Here is a 20,469-nt window from a genome sequence, read left to right on the forward strand (position 1 = left end):
ATTTTGCAATTGGGTGAGATGAGTGGGAGGAAGCTGTTGAAAATGACCACTAAGAAAATGACGATGCAATTAATTCAGGTAAGGGACGCAAGAACGTTATTTGTGGGAAAGTAAGGTATTTGGTTTGGGACTTAAGTTTGAGGTGCTGAGGGGTGGGAATCCATCCATGTGGGAATGTTCACTAGGTGGGAATTCGGGATTGGATTTTCAGAGTGATCTTGGCTAGAAAAGTGGATTTAAGATGCATGCAAATGGTACTGAGTTCAAGGAAAAAGACGAAATTGTTCAGGGAGAGTATGGGGACTTGCTTGAAAATTATTACTGTCAAATTTACAATGTGAAAAAAATCAGTACTTTAACAAACTCAAAATTAGTGCCCAGTTTACTTTCAAAATGGAAGCCCTGACAAACTCCTAAGGAACTTGAATTCCAGGGAACAATTGTAACTCGTCAGGATTCCCGCAGTCTTTATGTGTCATTGTCTAATGTGCATTTATGTCTAAGAGTTGCACTGTGCAGTGGAAACAATGGCAGTTTTCATTCCAAAGCCTAAGGATTGAGTTTTGGGTCCAGTACTTCCTGGTCACCTAACCAAAAATCTGAGCTTCAGTTTCACCATCTGTAAAATGGGGCTATTACCTATTCTAACTGCTTCATAGGATTTTGAAGATCAAATGACATATTGTAAGTGAAAGTGCTGTACAAAGAAATTATTAGCACAAGAGTATTAGCCTAGTATATTGCTTCACAGAGTAGAAATAAAAAGTATTTCTTAACTGATGTAGAATCTCCAGTATTAGGAAGGAAGTAGCTTCAGGCAAGTATCTCTGTATTCCCCATGCTGCTTATTGCAGTGTCTGCACTGCAACAGCTCATCAAAAGTGGAATAAATACGGGGGCCGGCCCTGTGGTGTAGTGGTTAAATTCTGCTCGCTCTGCTTCAATGGCCTGGGTTCGTGGGTTCAGATCCTGGGCACAGACCTACACCACTCATCAGCCATGCTGTTGCGGTGACCCACATACAAAATAGAGGAAGACTGGCACAGATGTTAGTTCAGGGCTAGTCTTCCTCAAGCAACAAAAGAAAAAAGAAGAAGAAAAAGGAATAAATACCAAAACCTTGGTCTAAGGTTTTTTTGCTTTATTCTGTATCTTAGGACCTCGGGGCATTGGAGTGGGAGGAAAACTTGATGGAATAAAAATTATTCCTTTTAACATTTTAATTCTTTTCTCAGACCAATGTCTCAGGTTTGCTCCAGATACCTGTGGGCATTGCTTGCTTCTGCCAGTTGCACAAACTACTAAAATTCTGAGACAAGCACAAATGATTAGACCAGAGCCAAATTCCAGCATAGGAGAAAGAGTCTTTGTCTACAGAAGGATCAGGAGCCAAAGAAAAGTGAATGCTTCCATGATCTGATCCAAGAAAATAAATTTCCTGTCTCACAATAAGGATCCTCTGTCAGTCATTTTGTACCTGCCCCACAAGGAAACCATATTTTCCAAGATTCTTTTAAGCTTTCACATGTGCTGTTCCTCAGACTTCTTACCCTGTTCTTCACTGAGCTTCTTCATCATCATCTTGCAAACCTCACTTCAAATGCCATTTCTTCCTCAAGGAAACCCTCCTTGACTCTCCAGCCAAGGTCTCACTCACAAAGCAACCTCTCACTCTGCTTTATACCCCTTAATCCAATTGTGATTATAACCATGTAAGTCCCCCTGTGTAAATATAAGCTCTGGGAGGGCAAGGTCCATGTCAGTCTGGATCCTTCCATAGCCCTAGTGCCTTGAACAAAGACAATAAAATGTGTTGAATGAGTGAATGAGGCCAGAGCTTTGTGATTCTTCAATCTTATTAAAAGCTCTTGTGGCAATGAAAATAAAATATATAAAGAAAACTAATTTAGTGCTGGTGGAAAAGGCTCTGGATGGAAGAATGCTTCCTTCGGCAGTTTTCTCCCATAAAAAGAATTTATGAGCTTAATTAAATCACCAAGATCTTTTTCAGAAGTACAGGAATGGTCAAGGATGAAGCTTGCTCTGAATCACTCACTTCACTCAAGTGGAGCTGTTCTGGGAAGAGTGGTTAATGTCCACAAGGAAAGCCGCACGACTTCCTTTGTAAGCAGACCACTGTCCTTGCTTTTTCTTTGATTCTCAGAGCACAGGAGACAGTTTCCAGGTATGGAATCCATCTTATGCAAAACCACAAAGATGAAGTTTCTCTTGTCAACCTCACTTTTTCCTAAGTTGTTTCTTTTTGTTTTTCTAATGGTCTTCCCACCCCTACCTTAGGATAAATCTAAATCAATGTTCAGCCTCATCTAAGAGAAGTATTATTTGTAGTTCATCCTAACTTTGAGAAAAAAGGTTTTGTTCCCCCATAAATACTTCAGACAACAGCTACCAAATCTGTGTGTATTTATGTGTAGGAATTTGTGTGGGATATACACCCTCCCTTGCCCTCTAGAATCACATTTGCTTATCCTCCTTACCCTGGCCCTACTCAACCAAATGTTGGTGGATTTAGGCCGCCTTAGAAACACAAACAAGAAACAGGGCCTAATTTTTATAAAATGCATTGTCAGACTGAAGGAGCATCCTCATGTAAGACTCAACATCTGTATAATAATAATAAATGTTAGTATATAAAAACCAACGATAGAGACAGATATGGTATCTTGTGGCCATGAGGTGCTGCCTGGACCAGATCTCCTGGGCCAAGAAACAGCAGGACCAGAGTTTCTTTAATCATCAGACAAACGGTCAAAGTTAGAACTTCCTCAAGGCCCATTATCATGACTTCACTTTGACCTTCTCGAATTTCACTGGGCTGGTTCACATTAGGGTGACTCTGAGGAGCTTTGGCTTCAGGAATCCTTTCTCTTATTATCCTTTAAATACTTGGTAGTCATTTGGGGTTTTGGCAATTCCTGCAGGGTGTAGCTTTCATTTCTTCCCTGTAAATGAAGAGGCAACCCATGAGGTTGTTAAGTAAATTCTATTCAGTAGCTGGAAAAGTGAATTTCCTGTGGAATGACAGGAATTACATAGAAGCAAGCAATTTTATTTTCCTCAAATGTAGCAATAATTTTAATCTGTACATACATAAAACAAACAGTGCAATTATAAAACCTTGAAGGTGACATGCATACTTTAAGGTGCAGTTGGGATGGGGGAGGATGTTATTAGCATCTCAATTTTCCTTACCACTTTTTTTTTTTCTAGTTCCTTATGCAAAAGCACTGGGTGAGGAAACTTCATCTGGAATGCTGAAGTTAAAGGTGAACTTCCTGAAGTCTGCACGTCTAAATATCACAAACAAAACAGAAATGACCTTATAGAGCAGTTTTTCAGGGACTAGAGTAATATGGCTGGGCTTTCAAGCTGGGAATGAATGAAATCAGGGATGCATTTTCTGAAAAACTAAAAGAGATAATGTTTGTAACTGAGTGTCCTACTTCTGTTTCGTAGTTGCTACCCACGTGAGCCCTTCCACCAATCTTTTTATTCAGTATAGTTTTTGAATAGATGCTGTTCAATGGAGTTATCTGTAACTAGGGGTGGTGAGATGTGGAAAGGAGGACCTGGGAAAATGGCTTCTTCCTTGACGTCTGAGTCCATGCTCCTTTTCCACTGTTAGTTCTGATGGCCTTTTCTCTGCCATGGAAGCAGAGGTAGCTGGTGCAAAATGTCAGATGTGTCATCATTCACAGGCCCAGAGGTGCCGGTAAAGGTGAGTGATAGGGTCCACCTTTGCTTCTTCCACAACACCTTCCTCAAGTTTTCCTGGCCTTGCAGCAGAACTTCTAGAACTAGAAAGTCAGTTCACTGGGTCCTTGATTCAGAGGCCGGGATGAGACAAGACTTGGCAGAGTGATAAGACACAGAGGGAAAATATGGTACCAATTAGCCTCAGAGCAGGATAGAGAAATTTATATCTGCGCTGATGAAAATTTGAATTCCCAAAGTCAACCTAAAAAAAAAATGAAGATTTTCTTTGAGTACTAATTTTTCTCTGTACAAGTAGCCTGTGCACTTCTGGCGACAACTTCTTGCACTGCTCTCAAGCTGGACGATTCCAGGGACACGCTAGACAGCTCTTTCTGGCAGTGGCATTTTGATTTGAACCCCAAAGTAAATCCATACATGGTGTCACAGTTATTAAAATAATGAAATATTACTAGCCAAATGTTAACTGCAATTCAACCAATGTTATATTTCACACACAAATTTAGAAAAATCAAGAGTATGATAATAAAACCATGAAATTAAACAGAAGGAAATCAATTTCTACAAGAAATCAAACATATTTACAGTGAGATTTAAAGGGAAAAATAAGCTACTTGGATCATAAATTTAATTTTATTTTAAATAACTTTAGCTACCTTAGCTGTTAATACAATAAAAGCAGAAAGAACAGGCTGCCTTTTTTCCAGATTTAATCAGAAAATTGTATCTACAGTAATTGACAAAACTCGCTTCTTGTCCTTCACCCATCTCATCAAAAATTATTGCATTTTCCCCCAAATTGTATTTTTTTGGATTCCTTTGTGAATATGCTCATTTTGTCCTCATTCCTGGAGGCATCTTGGTTTAAATCCGTCTTTAAAAAAAGGAGAAAGGGTACATATGTGGAGCAAAATATTCTCTTGAAGCCAACAGATAGAGAGTTGCTAGAAGAAGCTGATTGTACACACAAGCTGCCTGGGGTCGGGAAGGGGAGGGCTGCTGATGTAGAGGCACGAGACAGCCTCTCGACGGGCACAGGCAGAGCCCACCGGCCTTCTTCCTCGGAAGGGCTGGGACTGAGCCAGTGGAGGCGGAGCTTCCTCCTCCCCTTGGAACTTGTCGTTCTGGATCTCCTCCACAAGCCTTCATCCAGATAAGAAGCCAATGACTGATTACAAAAATAAGAATAATTAAATTTGGCTCAAGAAATAGATTGTCCAACTGTTCTGCCTTGTTATTTTTTCAATATCCAAGGCCTTTACAAAGAAAGAAAGAAAAACATCTCTCAATCTCCCAACAAAAGTGAACTCCTTTTTTTTTTTTTTTGCTCCAAATGCTACGACCTGAAGAATGGCTGCAGATTGAGATATCAAAAATCTCAGAAAAATATATAATATATTTGTATATCTCTGTATGTCTATTATTTAAATTTCACATTCCTTTAAAAGTGGTTATTCAGTCAGTAGCTGCTGAAGGAGGCTCTTCTGCTGGGCCTGGGGGGTCTGTGGTCCTGATGTGGGTTTTTGAGTTCCCAGTGGACCAGGCTGGTTCAGGTAAGGGTCCCCGCCTACCAGATTCACTGTACACTGGACGTCAGCAAACACCTGAACCTGTTGCACCTGCTGGAACACAAATAAAAGATGTGTTTAGACAGAAGGGTCTGCCCCCCCGGCTTATGAGTGGGTACTACTTGAAGTGGAAACTCACTAGAGCATTCCTCTAGTCTGTAGTCACCACAGAGAAGAACTCTTCTGTCTTCTTGTCCTACAAAAAGAAAATCGCTGCACTCATTTTGCTCAGGGTTCTGGAAAGTTCACACTTTAAAAATAAAATCGAAATTGGAATGGTCAAGCCTCCTACAGGTTGCCATCAATACTGAAAGTGAGCATCATTGCTAATATTGCCAAGATTGGGAAAAGCCCAGTTTCAGAGTCTGGGTATCCAGTGGTGGGTTTAAAAAAATATACGTTATTTGGAAAACTGGTATAAAAACATTCTATGGATGACTTTAGTAGGATAAAAAAATCTTTATGATGTTAGAAAATTAAGGGCTTTAACCCAGTATTAGCAAAATAAAACCACCACAACTCAGTAATAGGACATCAGCATTACTAAAGTTAATGTCCAGAAGATTTGCATGGCCTCTAAATGTACTATTACATAGCTCTTTTACATATTGACTTTAGAATTACAGCAAAATAGTAGCAGAACAATTTTATATTTAACTTCTTTTTCATGATAGACAATCCATTTAAACACATGAACTAAAAATAACAAACTACCAGCTGAGAACAGTGTGAATTTTCCCTTTAACTACTTTCAGTAATAATATACATATTCCTTAAAAATGTCTATAGCTGCATAGTTCTAGCATTTTCTATTGGGAAAACAAAGCCAGAAGTTAGTCTTCATCAACCAGCCTTATTAAAAAGTCATTTGTAGAAGTGATTAAGGCCAGCATCACACCTGTGAATGTTCCAGACCAAGAATGGAGATGCCTTCTCGGGCATCTAAGTGCATCTAAGTGTCTCAAGTGTTTAGCAAACTTGTGCCTCATGTTTAATAGGTTCATGAAGTATTTTAGATTAGTGATGCATTTTTTTGGTCATTCATCACTAATTCATGCCAATTACACTCAGCTTTTCTGAAAACTATTCTATCCTAGTTGAATAAAAGTTGTTTCCCATCAACCTTCACTGGCCAAATGTCAAATATCCATACCGTCCAACCGCTGCATCAGTCTGGCCCCTGGTGCTCTCGATCCATCCACACTTCCACCTACTCTCTCCTGGATATGCAGACATCTCCTGAGCTGGGTATTTTTAGTGCCTGATGAATCTAGTTAGATTAGCATTGTTTCTCTCCTCATCCTCCTCTTTCCCCACTTTCCCAAATTTCGCTTTTTGCAAGATCCCATATGCTCCCATTTGTTTTCTTCTTCTTTGGGGCTCTTTCTCATCTATCTAAAATACACCAGATCTCTGACTCTGTTCTTTAGCTGCTTCTGTGCCCTCCCCCACCTTTGTTTTCTGTGCCTTCTCATTCCTACTCTCTTCTTTCTAGAGTTCCACCCCTGGCCTTCTGCTCTCCCCATGTCAACAATTGACCTACTAGCCTTCTTCCTGCTTCTCTAGTCTGTGTTGTTTTGCTGTTCTCTCCTCTGTCTTTCCTCCTCCCCATCCCAGCTCTTCAATCCTTCCAGGCTTCCTCTCCATGTCTTTTCCTTCTCCTTTTCTGCACATCTGTATCTACATTTCTATCTAACTCACTTCCCAGCTTTGTTTGGCAAATACAAAAACAGTGGAATGAATAGAAAATTCATGATGGGCTACAACAGAAAGGAGATTCTGCCACTGAAACTAAACATGAGCACAAACTATAGTGCTTTTAGGCACTGACTAATTTTTTTAAAAAAATGAACAGACAAAATTTCACGTTTATGTGTTTCAACGTGAAATACTGGGGCAGAGCATAAGGTATTTCTATCCCTAAACACTTAAAAACATTCTTAATAAAGTCATGATAAAACAACCTAGCGAGAAAATTTTGCTTGTCTAAAAAGAATGCGTTAAGATATTGTATTTTGAAATTTAAAAAAAATCAAAAGGATTAAACCAAACTCTAAAAAGTATACATTTCAGCCATTTTCAATTTTTACTTAAAAACAGGGTGCTTTAGACCAGACCTCAAAGGACTTCTGATATTACTGTATCTTCGTAGACAAAGATGCAAATGAAGCTTACAATTTGCCAGGAGAGAAGAAGCTATGAGAGCTGAGTCCCAAGCTCTTAAGATTTTCCAGCATAGTTTTTATTCCAATTCAAATACTGTCCCAGGACTCAAAAACTTTAAAACCTGGTTGTTTTGTTTTAACTAATTTGTTGAACTGCCCAGTATGTGTCTCCGTAGATCTGAGATTTTCAAAAACTTCTAGTGAAGGAAGACTGTCCTCATTTCCCCCATCACCAAACCCCCTTTTTACCCTCACAGAACTCAGGTCCTATTTCCTATGCTCTACCTCGGGACACAGCCTCCTAACTGACCTTTCTCCTCCTGAGCTGGCTGCCCAATGCTCCTCCTTTCCCCTCCTTCCCATCAAGATGAAGCCTAAACTAGCACTTGTATCACTGCTCCCCTTCAGGGATGACGCTTCCTCTGCAGGGCTGAATCCAAATCCCTTAGTTTAGCATTCAAAGCCCCTGGAAATTTGCCCCAATCTACTTTATCAAGTTTAATTCCTATGAATTCTTATTACAAACCCCTTACTTTCAGTGGATTTGGTTTCCCAGGATTACACTAAGATATTACTGTCTCCTTGTCTCTGTGCCCTCTACTTCCAATCCCCTAGACTTCCAAGTTCACCCCAACCCCTGGCCTTTGACAACTACAGTGTCTTTCTCCTTCACTTTGCCTTGCTAACTGTACATCAAGACCAAGTTCAGTCCTATCTCCTATGTAAATGCTCATCTGACCATCTCAGCAATTTCTCCTTTCTTTTAACACTTACGGCGTTAACATAAATTTGAGTTTGCCTTTTTTGATTATGTGACAGTTTATGTGCATATGTCTATATGTTTTATCTTTCAACAGGTCCAAAGTAGTATGGCAGAATGAGCATGAACTCTGGGTGTTCAAACGACCTGGGTTTGAACCTCAGCTCTGCCACTTTCTAGCTTTGTGAACTGTACATGTAGTTACATCTCCTCAGGTTCAGTTTTATCATCTGTGAAAAAAAAAAGGAATCCTATCTCCTTCACAGGGTTCTAGTCAGACCTACATGAGATAAAGCAGACAGTGCCTAGCACAATGCCCAGCCAATCACAAGCATTTCACAAATGTAACTTCCCTTTCTCACTTCTCTGCACAGTTCACCTAGAGGGCAAACATGTCTCATGCTTCTTTGTATCTCCACCTTAGCATAATGCCTGTACTTAAAAAAGTATTTATTAAGAGACTAAAGACTAAACCAAAGTTACTGAAGTAAATTAAAACCTCCAAAATTTCTAAATTTAAGTTCACAAAGGAAAGTAGTCATCCATACTATTTGCCTTATTTTGAAACAAATTTCTAAAAGGAGGCAGAGTACATAGCAGACATTCTTTTCTATCTGAATTTTCTAAGATATTTTGAGATATTCTGATTACACATGAGTTTTAGCACTGTGTTTATTTACAAAATAACAATTAGTAGTCACCATTTGTGATCCCTTTATCCTGTCTAAACACTGGATTAAACCTTCTGAAAGCTTATCTCATTTAACCCTCTCTTATAAATAATCCTATAAGCAGGTATCTTGTTAGTTCTGTTGGTTATACAGCAGCTCAAGAAAGTTCCCTAACATGCCCATGAACACAGCTAAGAAGAGTAGAGCCAGGACTCACATCCAAGTCTGACTCCCAAGGCCAGGCTCTTAACCACTATGCTATACAAAGTTTCCTATGTATCTAGAACACATTTGACAGCTCTAGGCTTAGAATTTTCTTACTGACCTGGGTTCCATCTGCTTCTGTTTTGAGAAGGTCAGTGGATGAGAGCTGGTTGCAGTAGAGGCCTGTGTGTCTCAGTGCTGGATCATTTATCTATTAAAGATAAGTATAAGACCAAATTACAAGCCAGTTGTTTAAGGTGAAGACCAAATTCTTCAATGAAATACAGTGTCACTGAGAGAAAAGTAATAGGAGGACAGCAGAAATAAAAAGCTTAGCAATTTACTCTGTTGTGAGAAGTTAGAACAGTGGTTCCCTTTGTACAGGTGGAGAGTGACGTGTAAGGGAGCATGAAGAGAACCTCTGAGGTGCTGGTAATATTCTGTTTCTTGATCTGGGTGGTAGTTATAAAGATGTGTTCAGTTTGTGAAAATTCATCTAGTTGTATACTTTTTTGTATATCATTATTTTTGTGTGTTTGTAAGGAAGATTGCCCCCAGCTGAGCTAACATCTGTTGCTAATCTTCCTCTTTCTGCTTGAGGAAGATTGTTGCTAAACTAACATCTGTGCCACTCTTCCTCTATTTTTTGTGGGATGCCACCACAGGATGGCCTGAGGAGCAGCGGTAGGTCTGTGCCCAGGATCCAAACCTGCGAACCCCAGGCCTCCGAAGCAGAGTGCGCGAACTTAATGACTGCACCACCGGGCTGGCTCCTTGTTTATTCTTATACATGATACTTCAATGAAAAGTTAATTCAGGGGCCAGCCCAGTGGCACAGTGGTTAAGTTCACACGTTCTGCTTCAGTGGCCCAGGTTTCTCCAGTTCGGATTCCCATTGTGGACCTACACACCGCTTGTCAAACAATGCTGTAGCAGGCATCCCACATATAAAGTAGAGGAAGAAGGGCACGGATGTTAGCTCAGGGCTAGTCTTCCTCATCAAAAAAGAGGAGGATTGGTGACAGATGTTAGCTAAGGGCTAATCTTCCTAAAAAAAAAAAAGTTAATTCACACACACAAAAGTTAACTGGCAAAAGACTTCCACTTGTGATCAAGATTCAGTAACAGCGATCAGATTTATCCTCTGCCTGAATCAACTAACAAATTAGACAAAATATATTAAATGAAGGCACTCAAGACACTGGACAAAGGCACTGAAGGAGAGTTAACCCCAAGAGTTGGAAAACAATTGAGGTGAGTCCTACGACTGCCCCAGCCTACTGCCCAGAGAGAATTTCCAGGCTGCAACATGGGAAAAGGGAACCTAGGCAGAGCTTGGCAGGCTTCCTGAGTCGAGAAGATGCAGCTGGAAGTCTGAGATAGCCAAGGCAGCTGGAGTTCACAGGGCTGAATATCAGAGGAGAGCTACACAGGGAGAAAGCTCTGAAGATCTACAGAGGGTCCTCTTGAGTCTGCAGCTTAGTACTGATGAGCTAATGGATGTTAGGGAACTACCCAAAGCAGAGGGAAGATTCACCTGAAAAGACTTACATGGAATTATTCCTAAAGATCACATGGAGCTGGAAAGAAGTCCTGATCCTACCAGCGAGAGAGGAAAATACTGTAATTCATGTAGTCTCAGGTATCATACTAGAAAGGTTTTGCCTCAGTAGTAAGGTAAAATTAGCCCTACACTAAATAGTGCTCTGGTCCCACTAAACAAAAGAGCAAGACCTGAAAGGATCAAACTGTTTCCAAGTCACTTAACCACTCCCCAGAACAAAGCTCAAGAATATTTACAGGAATATCAAGGTAAAATTCACATGTCTGGCATCTAATAAAAAATTACCAGGTACACAAAGTGACAGAAAAATATGAGCTCTAATGAAAAGATAAGTCAATTAATTAAAACTAACCCCAAAATGATGCAGATGATAGAAGTGACAAGCAAGAATATTAAGACAGTTATTAAATAACTGTATTCCATATATTCAAGAAGACAGAGAAAAGACTGAACAAGTTAGAGACATAGAAGATATAAAAAGGTCTAAAGTGAACTTCTAGAGATGAAAATAGCAATGTCTGAGATGAAAAATACACTGGATAAAATTAACAGATTAGCCATTGGAAAAGAAAAGATTTAGTGAACCTGAAGCTCTGGCAATAGAAACTATCCAAAACGAAATACACAGAGAAAAAATGACTGACCTTGCAGCCCCTAAAAAACCTCCAAACGCAGAGAATCAGTGAGCTGTGGGACAACTTCAAGTGGCCTACTATATGTGTAACTGGAGTCTCTAGAGGAGAGGAGGGGGATGGTGATAGAAAAAAAATTTGAAGAAATAATGGCCAATATTTTTCCAAATTTGATGAAAATTACCCATCCATGTATCAAGAAGCTCACTGAACCCCAAGCATAAGAACTATGAAGAAAATCACACCAAGGCCTATCATAATCAAATAGCTTAAAACCAGTGATAAAGAGAATAATCTTAAAGACAGCCAGAGACAGGAAAAAAAATCAATCAAGTACAGAGGAAAAAGCTAAAATGACAGCAGATATATCATCAGAAATACTGCAGTGGAGCAGTAACTTTAAAGCACTGAAGGCTAAAATTGCCAGGCTAGATTTCAGGGAAAAGAACTTTCAAAGATGAAAGTGAAACAAAATCTTTTTCAGACATACAAAAACTGAAAGAATTCATCACCAGCAGACCTGCACTATAGAAAACGTTAAGTGAAGACCTTCAGACAGGAAAATGATACCAGATGGAAATTTGGGTCTACACAAAGGAATGAACAACACTGGAAATAACTCCATGGGTAAATATAAAAGAATTCTTATTTAAATTTTTAAAAAATACAATTGACTGCTTAAAGTAAAAGTACTAACAATGCATTGTGGGGTATATAACATATGTAGATATAATACGTACGACAATAATAGCACAGGAGGAGAGAAATGGAAATAAACTGTGGTGAGGCTGTTATATTATATATGAGGTGATATAGTATCACTTGAAGGTAAATAGTGGTAAGTTAAAGATGCATACTATAAACTCTAAAGCAACCACTGAAATAACAAAACAGTTATATATAGTTAATAAACCAATAAAGGAGAGAAAATGAATTAAAATATTCAATTAAACCAAGAAAAGGCAAGAAATAGGACAAAGAGAAAACAAGTAAGATGAGAGATTTAAATCCAACCATATCAATAATCACATTAAATGTAAACAGGCTAACCACTCCAATTAAAAGGCAGAGATTGTCAAATTGAATAAAAAAGCAAGACCTAAGTATATAAGAAAGACACTTTAAATGTAATATTCTTTCACCTAATTCATTATATTTTTTATTATTTTGTTTTAATCTACTGGAGATAGTGAACAATTCTAATACCTGAATAACAACAAGATAACAACAAGGACAAGAAACAATCTTATTTAGTTCTTTTATTTTGCTATAAGAGGTGGATCACTAAGTTGGTTTTTTTCCTGCTACTTCCTTAGGCTTACTATATAATACCTGAGGAATAGGGATGTTTCTTAAAAAAAATTAACATCAAAAAGAAATTCTATAGAAAAGGTACTCTGTTTACATGTTTTTAAGACTTGCTATAAATTATGGCTATATGGTCACAGCCTAGTCACCACAATCTACTTTGTGGTTGCTGATAATGAGAATAGTAACTACAGGGAGTTACTCCACTGATCTTAAAGATGACTTTGAATTTAGTTATTCTCTCCTTAAAAATCTCCAGGAGGCTCCAGGATAAACTCTAAACATTTACATGGTCTGCAACACACCTAAAAAGTTTACCGTATAAATTCTGCTCTAAAAATAATATAAATATCCCCTTAACATTCATCAGGCATCTCAACTTCTATTCCTGCCTAAGTCATGCTGGGATAACCAGTCTTGAATGTTCTTTTCTATTCTCTTTCTTTAGGCAAATTTTCCATGAAGCCTTTACTGATAAGGCACTTTTTCCTTTAAACCCTCAGTAGTTAACTCTATGTATATACCCCTAGTCTGACATAAATACATATAGTCCTGGGGGAGTCCATCTCTTACACAGTTGTTTTGTCCTGTTATTCAACTGATCCTTTGTTCATGTTATGTCTCTCCAACTTGTAATATTATCTCCCACAGAACTATCTTTGTACATAGTAAGTATTGTTTGGTGAACTGAACAAATGTTTCTTGAACTGAAAGGGAGAAATGAAGAAAATGTGTTCAGAATGTAAAGATGTAAGTTCCAAGCTAATGTATTATATGTATCATTTTATAATAAATCAAAAACACTAAAATCTCATGATACTAAAATCTTATAAGGTCGGTCAAAATTTCCACTGTATATCTTAAGGGAGAGAGCAATTATCAAAAGACAGGGGGACAGAATAAATACGTGTGGTTATTTTTGACAAGTAACTGGGAACATACCTGATTTTCCTTGGAATAATGAACTGTCATGTGGTGTGGCATGTGTATGTAGCAAGTGTGCCACTTGTGCCACTTACCTGCTCAGGGCACACAGTGTTCATTCCTGGCATCTGCAAAGAGCTCATTTGCATCTGGCCCATCATTGGGTTCATGTTCTGAACATTTGTGTTTCCACCTGCCATGGACACGGTGATGCTCATATTGTTGTACACTCCTGGCTGTGCAGGCGTAGGCTGGTTCTGGACAGCTTGACTGAACACACTGTTAACTCAAAAACAATTCCGATTATATCCACTGATCATGAACATGGGGATAATGTGACTGGACCACGTTTCTTAATTATTAGATAGAATTCCAGATAAAATATTTCATATTCTTAAATTCATGTAAGACTTCATCTTCTTACAAGATATAAGGATTGTCTATAATTCAGATACATTTTAAACTCTGCCCAAGGGGTTTAACAACTAAAAAGAGCTCATTTTAAGTTAAAATTATCTGGCCTAGTATCAGAATTGTTAAACTCCAATTATCTGAATAATTTAAGAAAGGTCGTTTTCTACAAAAGTAAATCTTCCAGTTCACTGGAATGGATGGTTTCCCATTTAATCATCAAAATCATTCTGAAATTTATTACACTATTTTATCTTCTTAAACAGAGAATATCCTATTTAAACAAAGTGCCTGGTGTACATATTAATTCTTAATAAATGTTCATTGAATGAATTAACAAAGGAATGAATAACCAAAGGGAGAATTCTTATATTGTGATTGCTTATACATTTTCTTAGATTTAACACTTGAGGGGAATGATGATATCTTGTTCCACTCATTCCTTGTCTCTAGTAATAAGTGACATATAGCAGGTACTCAGTAAATATCTGATGAAGGAATGAATTATGGACATGGGGTTATTACTTAGTGCTGTCAACTGATGAGGTTCAGACTGCTTTTTATTTATAGATTTTACTATATCTACACCAATGTTTTTCTAAGTGTAGTCCAGAGACCATCTGCAAGAGATTTCTCTGGGACTTGTTGAAATTGAGACTCCTAGGCCCTATTCTAGACCTAGTGAATCTCAGTTTCTGGGAGTGGGTACAGAAAGCTAAATTTCTAACTATGCACATGAAAATTTGAGAGCCTGTACTCAATGTCCTGTAGCTTGTGATCACTTCTCAGGGTTTCAGCTTCTGCTGCTTTCAATATGCTGTAAACTAACAGGAAACTAGATTTTTTTTTTTTTTTTAGGAAGATTAGCCCTGAGCTAACTGCTGTCAATCCTCCTCTTTTTTGCTGAGGAAGGCTGGCCCTGAGCTAACATTCGTGCCCATCTTCCTCTACTTTATATGTGGGACGCCTACCACAGCATGGCTTGCCAAGCGGTGCCATGTCCACACCTGGGATCGAATCAGAGAACCCCAGGCCGCCGAAACAGAACATGCACACTTAACTGCTGCACCACAGGGCCAGCCCCAGGAACTAGATATTTTTATTTGCCAAGTTTAATGTTTTTTTGTTTTTTTTTTAAGGTTAGGTCCACTCTCACTACCTTTTCTAAGATTTTATTTTTTTCCTTTTTTTCCCCAAACCCCCCTGGTACATAGTTGTATATTCTTCGTTGTGGGTCCTTCTAGCTGTGGCATGTGGGACGCTGCCTCAGTCTGGTTTGATGAGCAGTGCTATGTCCGCGCTCAGGATTTGAACCAACGAAACACTGGGCCGCCTGCAGTGGAGCGCGCAAACTTAACCACTCGGCCACGGGCCAGGCCCAAGTTTAATGTTTTTAAAGACATCAAAAGTCTTCTCAGACCTGAAGATAGCTTCATGACTTTTGTAGGAAGCAAAATGCAAGGGCAGTTACGTTTTTCAGGTCTTGGTCTACTGACTTCCTTCTTCATGGCCTAGTTCTGGACTGTTGTTATACTAAAGATCTCAAATGTGAAATCAGTTTCTATCAGTAGGTAGAACAGTATGGAATAAAATCAAGTAAATGCAATTTGAAACTTTATATATGAACCCCCCCAAAATTCTCAGTGATACAGATATATACCTCTAAAGGAAAATATGAGTTGTGTCTTTTGTTAAGTTCTACAAAACACCAAATATTTTATGATTATCAATTCTTAAACAATAAGCTTCTGGTAAAATTCTACCTATTTTAATGTTAATTCTGGAGAAGTTGATTTCAAAAATTATTTACCTCACCAAGGCTTATCTATTCCTTGCTGGCTCTTGGGAGGTAAGCAGGATGTACTGACATTTATAGCTTCTGGTAAATTAAGATAATCATACTAAAATTAAAAGGCTGAGGAACAGCCTATTCATCATGTCTGAAGAAAAGTAGCAAATTTTCCCCAAGTAATTATAAAACACAAATGCTCAAAGAAAATTATATGCCCAGGAAATGGTCAATAATGCATCTGTGGACCATTAACGTCTGCACTGTGTGTATGCCCAAGAGGCAGTGTCCCCATGACTAAAGGTAAGAAAAAACCTATTAGTCTGCTGCCCATTTTCTAATGAGAACATTTGTGCCTTAGACAACGCTCATTTGTCAATTGATACACAAATCACCACTGTGGAGGCACAGGGCTATGTAAGTTAATGTATGCAGAAGCTTCAAGGACTGCAATGATGTCATACTTAGTGAAAAGTTTAGGATTTAATTTCCTTTCAAATTTATATTTGGGACTGTATATTAGCTTAAGTCCTTTCATAGTGCTCCTGCCAATAGTTTCATTTTAGTTTATTCCATCAAAGGAAGAAGACCAAGCCCTCTGTAGCATCCATGGCTGTTCTGGGTTCTGGAGCGGACTGTGGGGTTCACTGGCACCTTAGGCCCAATGCTGGAAGGACTCCTCCCTCTGCTTTCCTGGTTGGCCTTGTGGTAGTTAGCACAGTTTTCTTAGGCTAGCACCAGGTATTTGATTTCCCCCCAAATAATGGGGGAAAAAGACAAAGAGGAAGACTTTGGCCTAAAGTGGGTTCCAGTGATATTACAGGTATTAACAAGCGGGGAGGAGATCCTAGTCAAATAAGTTTGAGAAACAAAGGGTTAAGTAACATGGCTTGTTGGCTTTTAAAACGCTAATTAGCACTAGGATTCTCCCTAGTGACTACTGTTACACAGAAACACTGCCTTGTTCCACCACAAATAGGTCTGGCTTAACCCGTTATTTCTCTTCCCACCAGAGAGAGAATGAAAAAGAATCACATTACACTGTATCTGAACTCTTACATCATTCTACTTAGTGATTCTTTGTTTCATGATTTAATTTCTCTGACCTACTCCTGTCACCAACTAAAACTCTTGGTAACTTGACAGCAGGAGCTGTTTTCCCCTGTTCCTTGTGGTATCTTGCACTGTGCAACAGAGAGAGTGGTCACAAAATACACGCTGCCTACGCTGACAAATAAGCTTCTACACATGAACCAAGTAAGCAATGTGAAGGTCTGAAGAGTGGGGGATAATTATTTTTTTCTCAAATTATTTGGGAAAGTCAAAGTTCACAGAAACTACAAAAGTAAAACAAAAGTTCAAGTCCACATTTGAATCTGAATCCAAGAAGTGACTTAGGAATGGGGACTCTTTGCACTCATTCATTCAATAGATGTACATTAAGTGCTTACGTGTTCTAGAGGATGGACATGCAGAAGTAAATGAAAACAAAGTCCTTGAGCTTATGATGCTCATATTCTAGTTCAAGGAGACAGATCATAAACAAACAGATGAACACACAGTATGTCAGATGTTAAGCACTATGAAGAGAAATACAGATGGGAAAGGAGGGACCAGGTGGTAGGAAATGGTGTTGTTTTAGAAATGACAGTCATTTCTATGTCACCAATACATTGCCATTCAATATCTATGTCTAATAAGATGACATTTAAGGAGAGAACTGAAGTGTGAGAGAGTAAATCACGTGGCTACTGAAAGAAGAACACCCCAGCAGAAGGATTAAGAAATGCAAAGGCCCTGAGTGTTTGCAAGGTACTTGGCACAAGCGAGGAACAGAAGAATAAACAGAAGCCGATGTGGCAGAGGGAATGATGAGAATAGCAGATGAGGTCAGAGAGGTATCCAGGAGCAAGACTATGTAGGGCTTTAGAGCCCTATAGTGTATTTTGAGCAAGCTGGAGAGGTTTGAGTAAAGGACTGACATACTGCCTCATGTTTTAAAAGCATCACTCTGACTACCACGTAGAGATTAAAATGGTGGAGGAAGGGTGGAAGCAGGGAGACAGGAGGCTACTGCAGTGGTCCAGGAAAAAGATGATGGTGGCTTGTGCTAAAGTGTACAAGTAAAACAGGTAAGAAGTGAGGGCTGCTAAGAAACTGACGTGACTCGCTGATATGTTTGATGTGGGATGTGAGAGAAACAAAAATTATTATTCTGAATAATTGGAAGAATAGAGTTGTCACTGACTGAGATGGGGAAAAGTAGGAGAGGAATAGGTTTTGGGGAGAATATCACTTTAGTTTTCGTCCTGTCAAGTTTGAGAAGCCTATTAGAATTCTAAGTGGAGATGTCAGCATTAAGGCAGTTGGATACACAGTACGGTGCTCAGGGAAGAAGTCTGGGCTGGAGATTTAAATGTGAGTCATAAGCGCAGAGACAGGCATTCACGGTGATAAGACTGGGTGATATAACCAAGGGAATGAGTAGATATAGGGAAGAAGAGGTCCCAGAATGAGCTCTGAGGCCCTGAAATGGAGGTCGGGGAGATGAGGAAGACCCAGTAGAGTAGACTGAGAGATAGGAGAGTCACCCTTCCCAAGAGAGAAAGTTGTTCCAAAACCCAAAGGAAGAAAAAGCTTCAAGAAAGAATAAACGCTCAAATATGTCAAATGTTACCAGTGATCATTGCATTTGGTACTGTGATCATTGCATCTGGCACTGTAGAGGACACAGTGACCTTGATAAGAATACTTCTGGAGGAGTGGTAGGGAACAAAGCCTGACTGGTTCAACAAGGAATGGGAGGAGAGAAGTAATAGAGTATAGTCTTTTAAGGAATTTAACTGTAACGTGGAGCAGACCTGTCAGCATGACTGTTTTTTTCAAGGCACGTTTAAATGCTTAGGTATATGTATGGAGCAAGAGTTTAGCTGGATTTCATTAGGGAGCATTTTGCTAGGCACAAGTACAACAGAGGGAGAGCTGCACAAGGGAGCTGAGAGTGCCTGTAAGGGAATAATTCTAATGATGGACCACGGAATCTAAAGTGGGTTTAGGAAGCTAGGAAGAGAACACAGTAGGAGACTAAATTCTTCTTGCATGTTATATAGACGGTTCCATTTCTACCTAATTTACACACAGTCCTCACTGAGAGCTACACAGTTCTCTAACAGGAAGATTTCCTCTCACCTTTCAATGAACTTTAAGAGAATATGGTCTTAATTTTTCAACTTTAACTGCCTTACTTATTATGTTGTCAGATCAAACGGCTTCCCTGTCATTAGAACGAAGACACAACTAAATTAAAACGCTTATAAAACTCAAGTAATGTGCGAAAAGTTCAAGCAGCCAGAATTTGGGGGGGGAGGGAATGACTCTAGGGAGATAATTCTAAGCAAAATGAGCAAGATGAGGCCACTGAAAGTCTAAAGATTCAAAGAGGTGGGTAAGGCAGAATGACCTGAGAAGCCTTAAAACCTTTGTTGTTGCTACAAAATCTTTCAAACACACTGACAAGAGTGAAACCTGTGTGCCCACCATTCTATTGAATTCTAACATTTTGCCATTCTTGCTTTAGATTTTTAAGTGTTTTTATAAAGAAAGACTTTTTTTTTAAAGGTATGATTTTTGGTGAGGAAGACTGCCCTGAGCTAACATCTGTTGCCAATCTTCCCTTTTTTTTTCTCCCCAAAGCCCTAGTACACAGTTGTATATCCTAGTTGTATGTCCTTCCAGTTCTTCTATGTGGAATGCCGCCACAGCATGGCTTGATGAGGAGTGTGTAGGTCTGCGCCCAGGATATGAACCGGCGAACCCCAGGCCGCTGAAATGGAGTGCATGAACTTAACCACAACGCCACTGGGCCGGCCCTAAGAAAGACTTTTTTAAAAGTACCTATTCCTACATCTGTCTCAGGGAAGCTCTGTTACTCATGGAAGTTGATCATATTGTTCAGGTGTGCTGGAGGTGGGATGAAAAGGTTGGGGGCCACTAGACCACGTTTCTATACTACAAACACACAAATTTGCCATAAGAATGACTTGAAACTTACAGGATTAAATTTTCTTTTCTTTTTCCTGATAACATAAAATTCAGTTCCTTGAATTTGCAAATAAATGGTAGTAGCCAATAATCTTCTACTTAGACTGTGAAGGCATGGCTGTTGTTATGTGCTGCAGAGTATCAGGGATGTTCATATATAAAAACTGCCTCCTTACTTGTTGTTTCCCATTGCTCCTTGCTGCCAGGCCTTCATGTCTGGTGACTGGTACCCAGAAGCTGGCGGAGTTTGCTGGAGCAGAGAGCTCTGAGGAGGAGGGATTGGCATCGGCACCATGGAGCTCCCAGGGCTTAGAGATGGAGCAAAGTTGGCCTCACCTTGGGGAACCATTCCTGCAAATTGACACAAATTAATTTATGTGAATACACTATAAATTTATTAACCCCATAAAAGAAAAATCCCCACAAATATACGTCAATATATTTAAAAATATCCTTTTCAACAGAGTAGGAAAAATATTGCAGTCTCTTATAAATAAGGCAGAAAATTTCATGATAAACAGATGAATAAATACATAAAATAAGTATGGAAGAATGCTTTCCATTCACTAAGATGTTGATCTGGGTATCAGGATTATGTATAATTTTTTTGTTTTTGTGCTTACATGAATTTTTAAGTGTAAAAAACATGAAAATACTTGACAGATTACTTGTGTATTAAGTTGAATATGGAAAAAGG

The 20,469-nt window shown here is 39.0% G+C and overlaps 1 protein-coding gene across 8 annotated transcripts in view; it reads right to left on the minus strand.

Moving 5' to 3' along the window:
* Positions 1–3,067: 3,067 nt before the first annotated feature.
* The window catches only part of NCOA1 (nuclear receptor coactivator 1), a 251,176-nt gene continuing 233,774 nt past the window's right edge, over positions 3,068–20,469 (minus strand). For 4 of the 8 annotated variants that reach the window (XM_044772038.2, XM_070512512.1, XM_070512515.1 and 1 more), the window contains 4 exons: positions 19,949–20,123; positions 13,627–13,810; positions 9,225–9,314; positions 3,068–5,357 (listed from right to left, as the gene is read on the minus strand). In XM_044772038.2, the coding sequence (XP_044627973.1) occupies positions 5,187–5,357; positions 9,225–9,314; positions 13,627–13,810; positions 19,949–20,123 (620 nt within the window). In that variant the 3' untranslated portion in view covers positions 3,068–5,186. Of the gene's footprint in view, positions 5,358–5,442; positions 5,500–9,224; positions 9,315–13,626; positions 13,811–19,948; positions 20,124–20,469 lie in introns of all 8 variants that reach the window. The other 4 variants (XM_070512516.1, XM_070512513.1, XM_070512518.1 and 1 more) reach the window with 3 other exon arrangements.

Source organism: Equus asinus, chromosome 6 (assembly GCF_041296235.1).
Source record: "Equus asinus isolate D_3611 breed Donkey chromosome 6, EquAss-T2T_v2, whole genome shotgun sequence".
Lineage (NCBI taxonomy): Eukaryota > Metazoa > Chordata > Mammalia > Perissodactyla > Equidae > Equus > Equus asinus.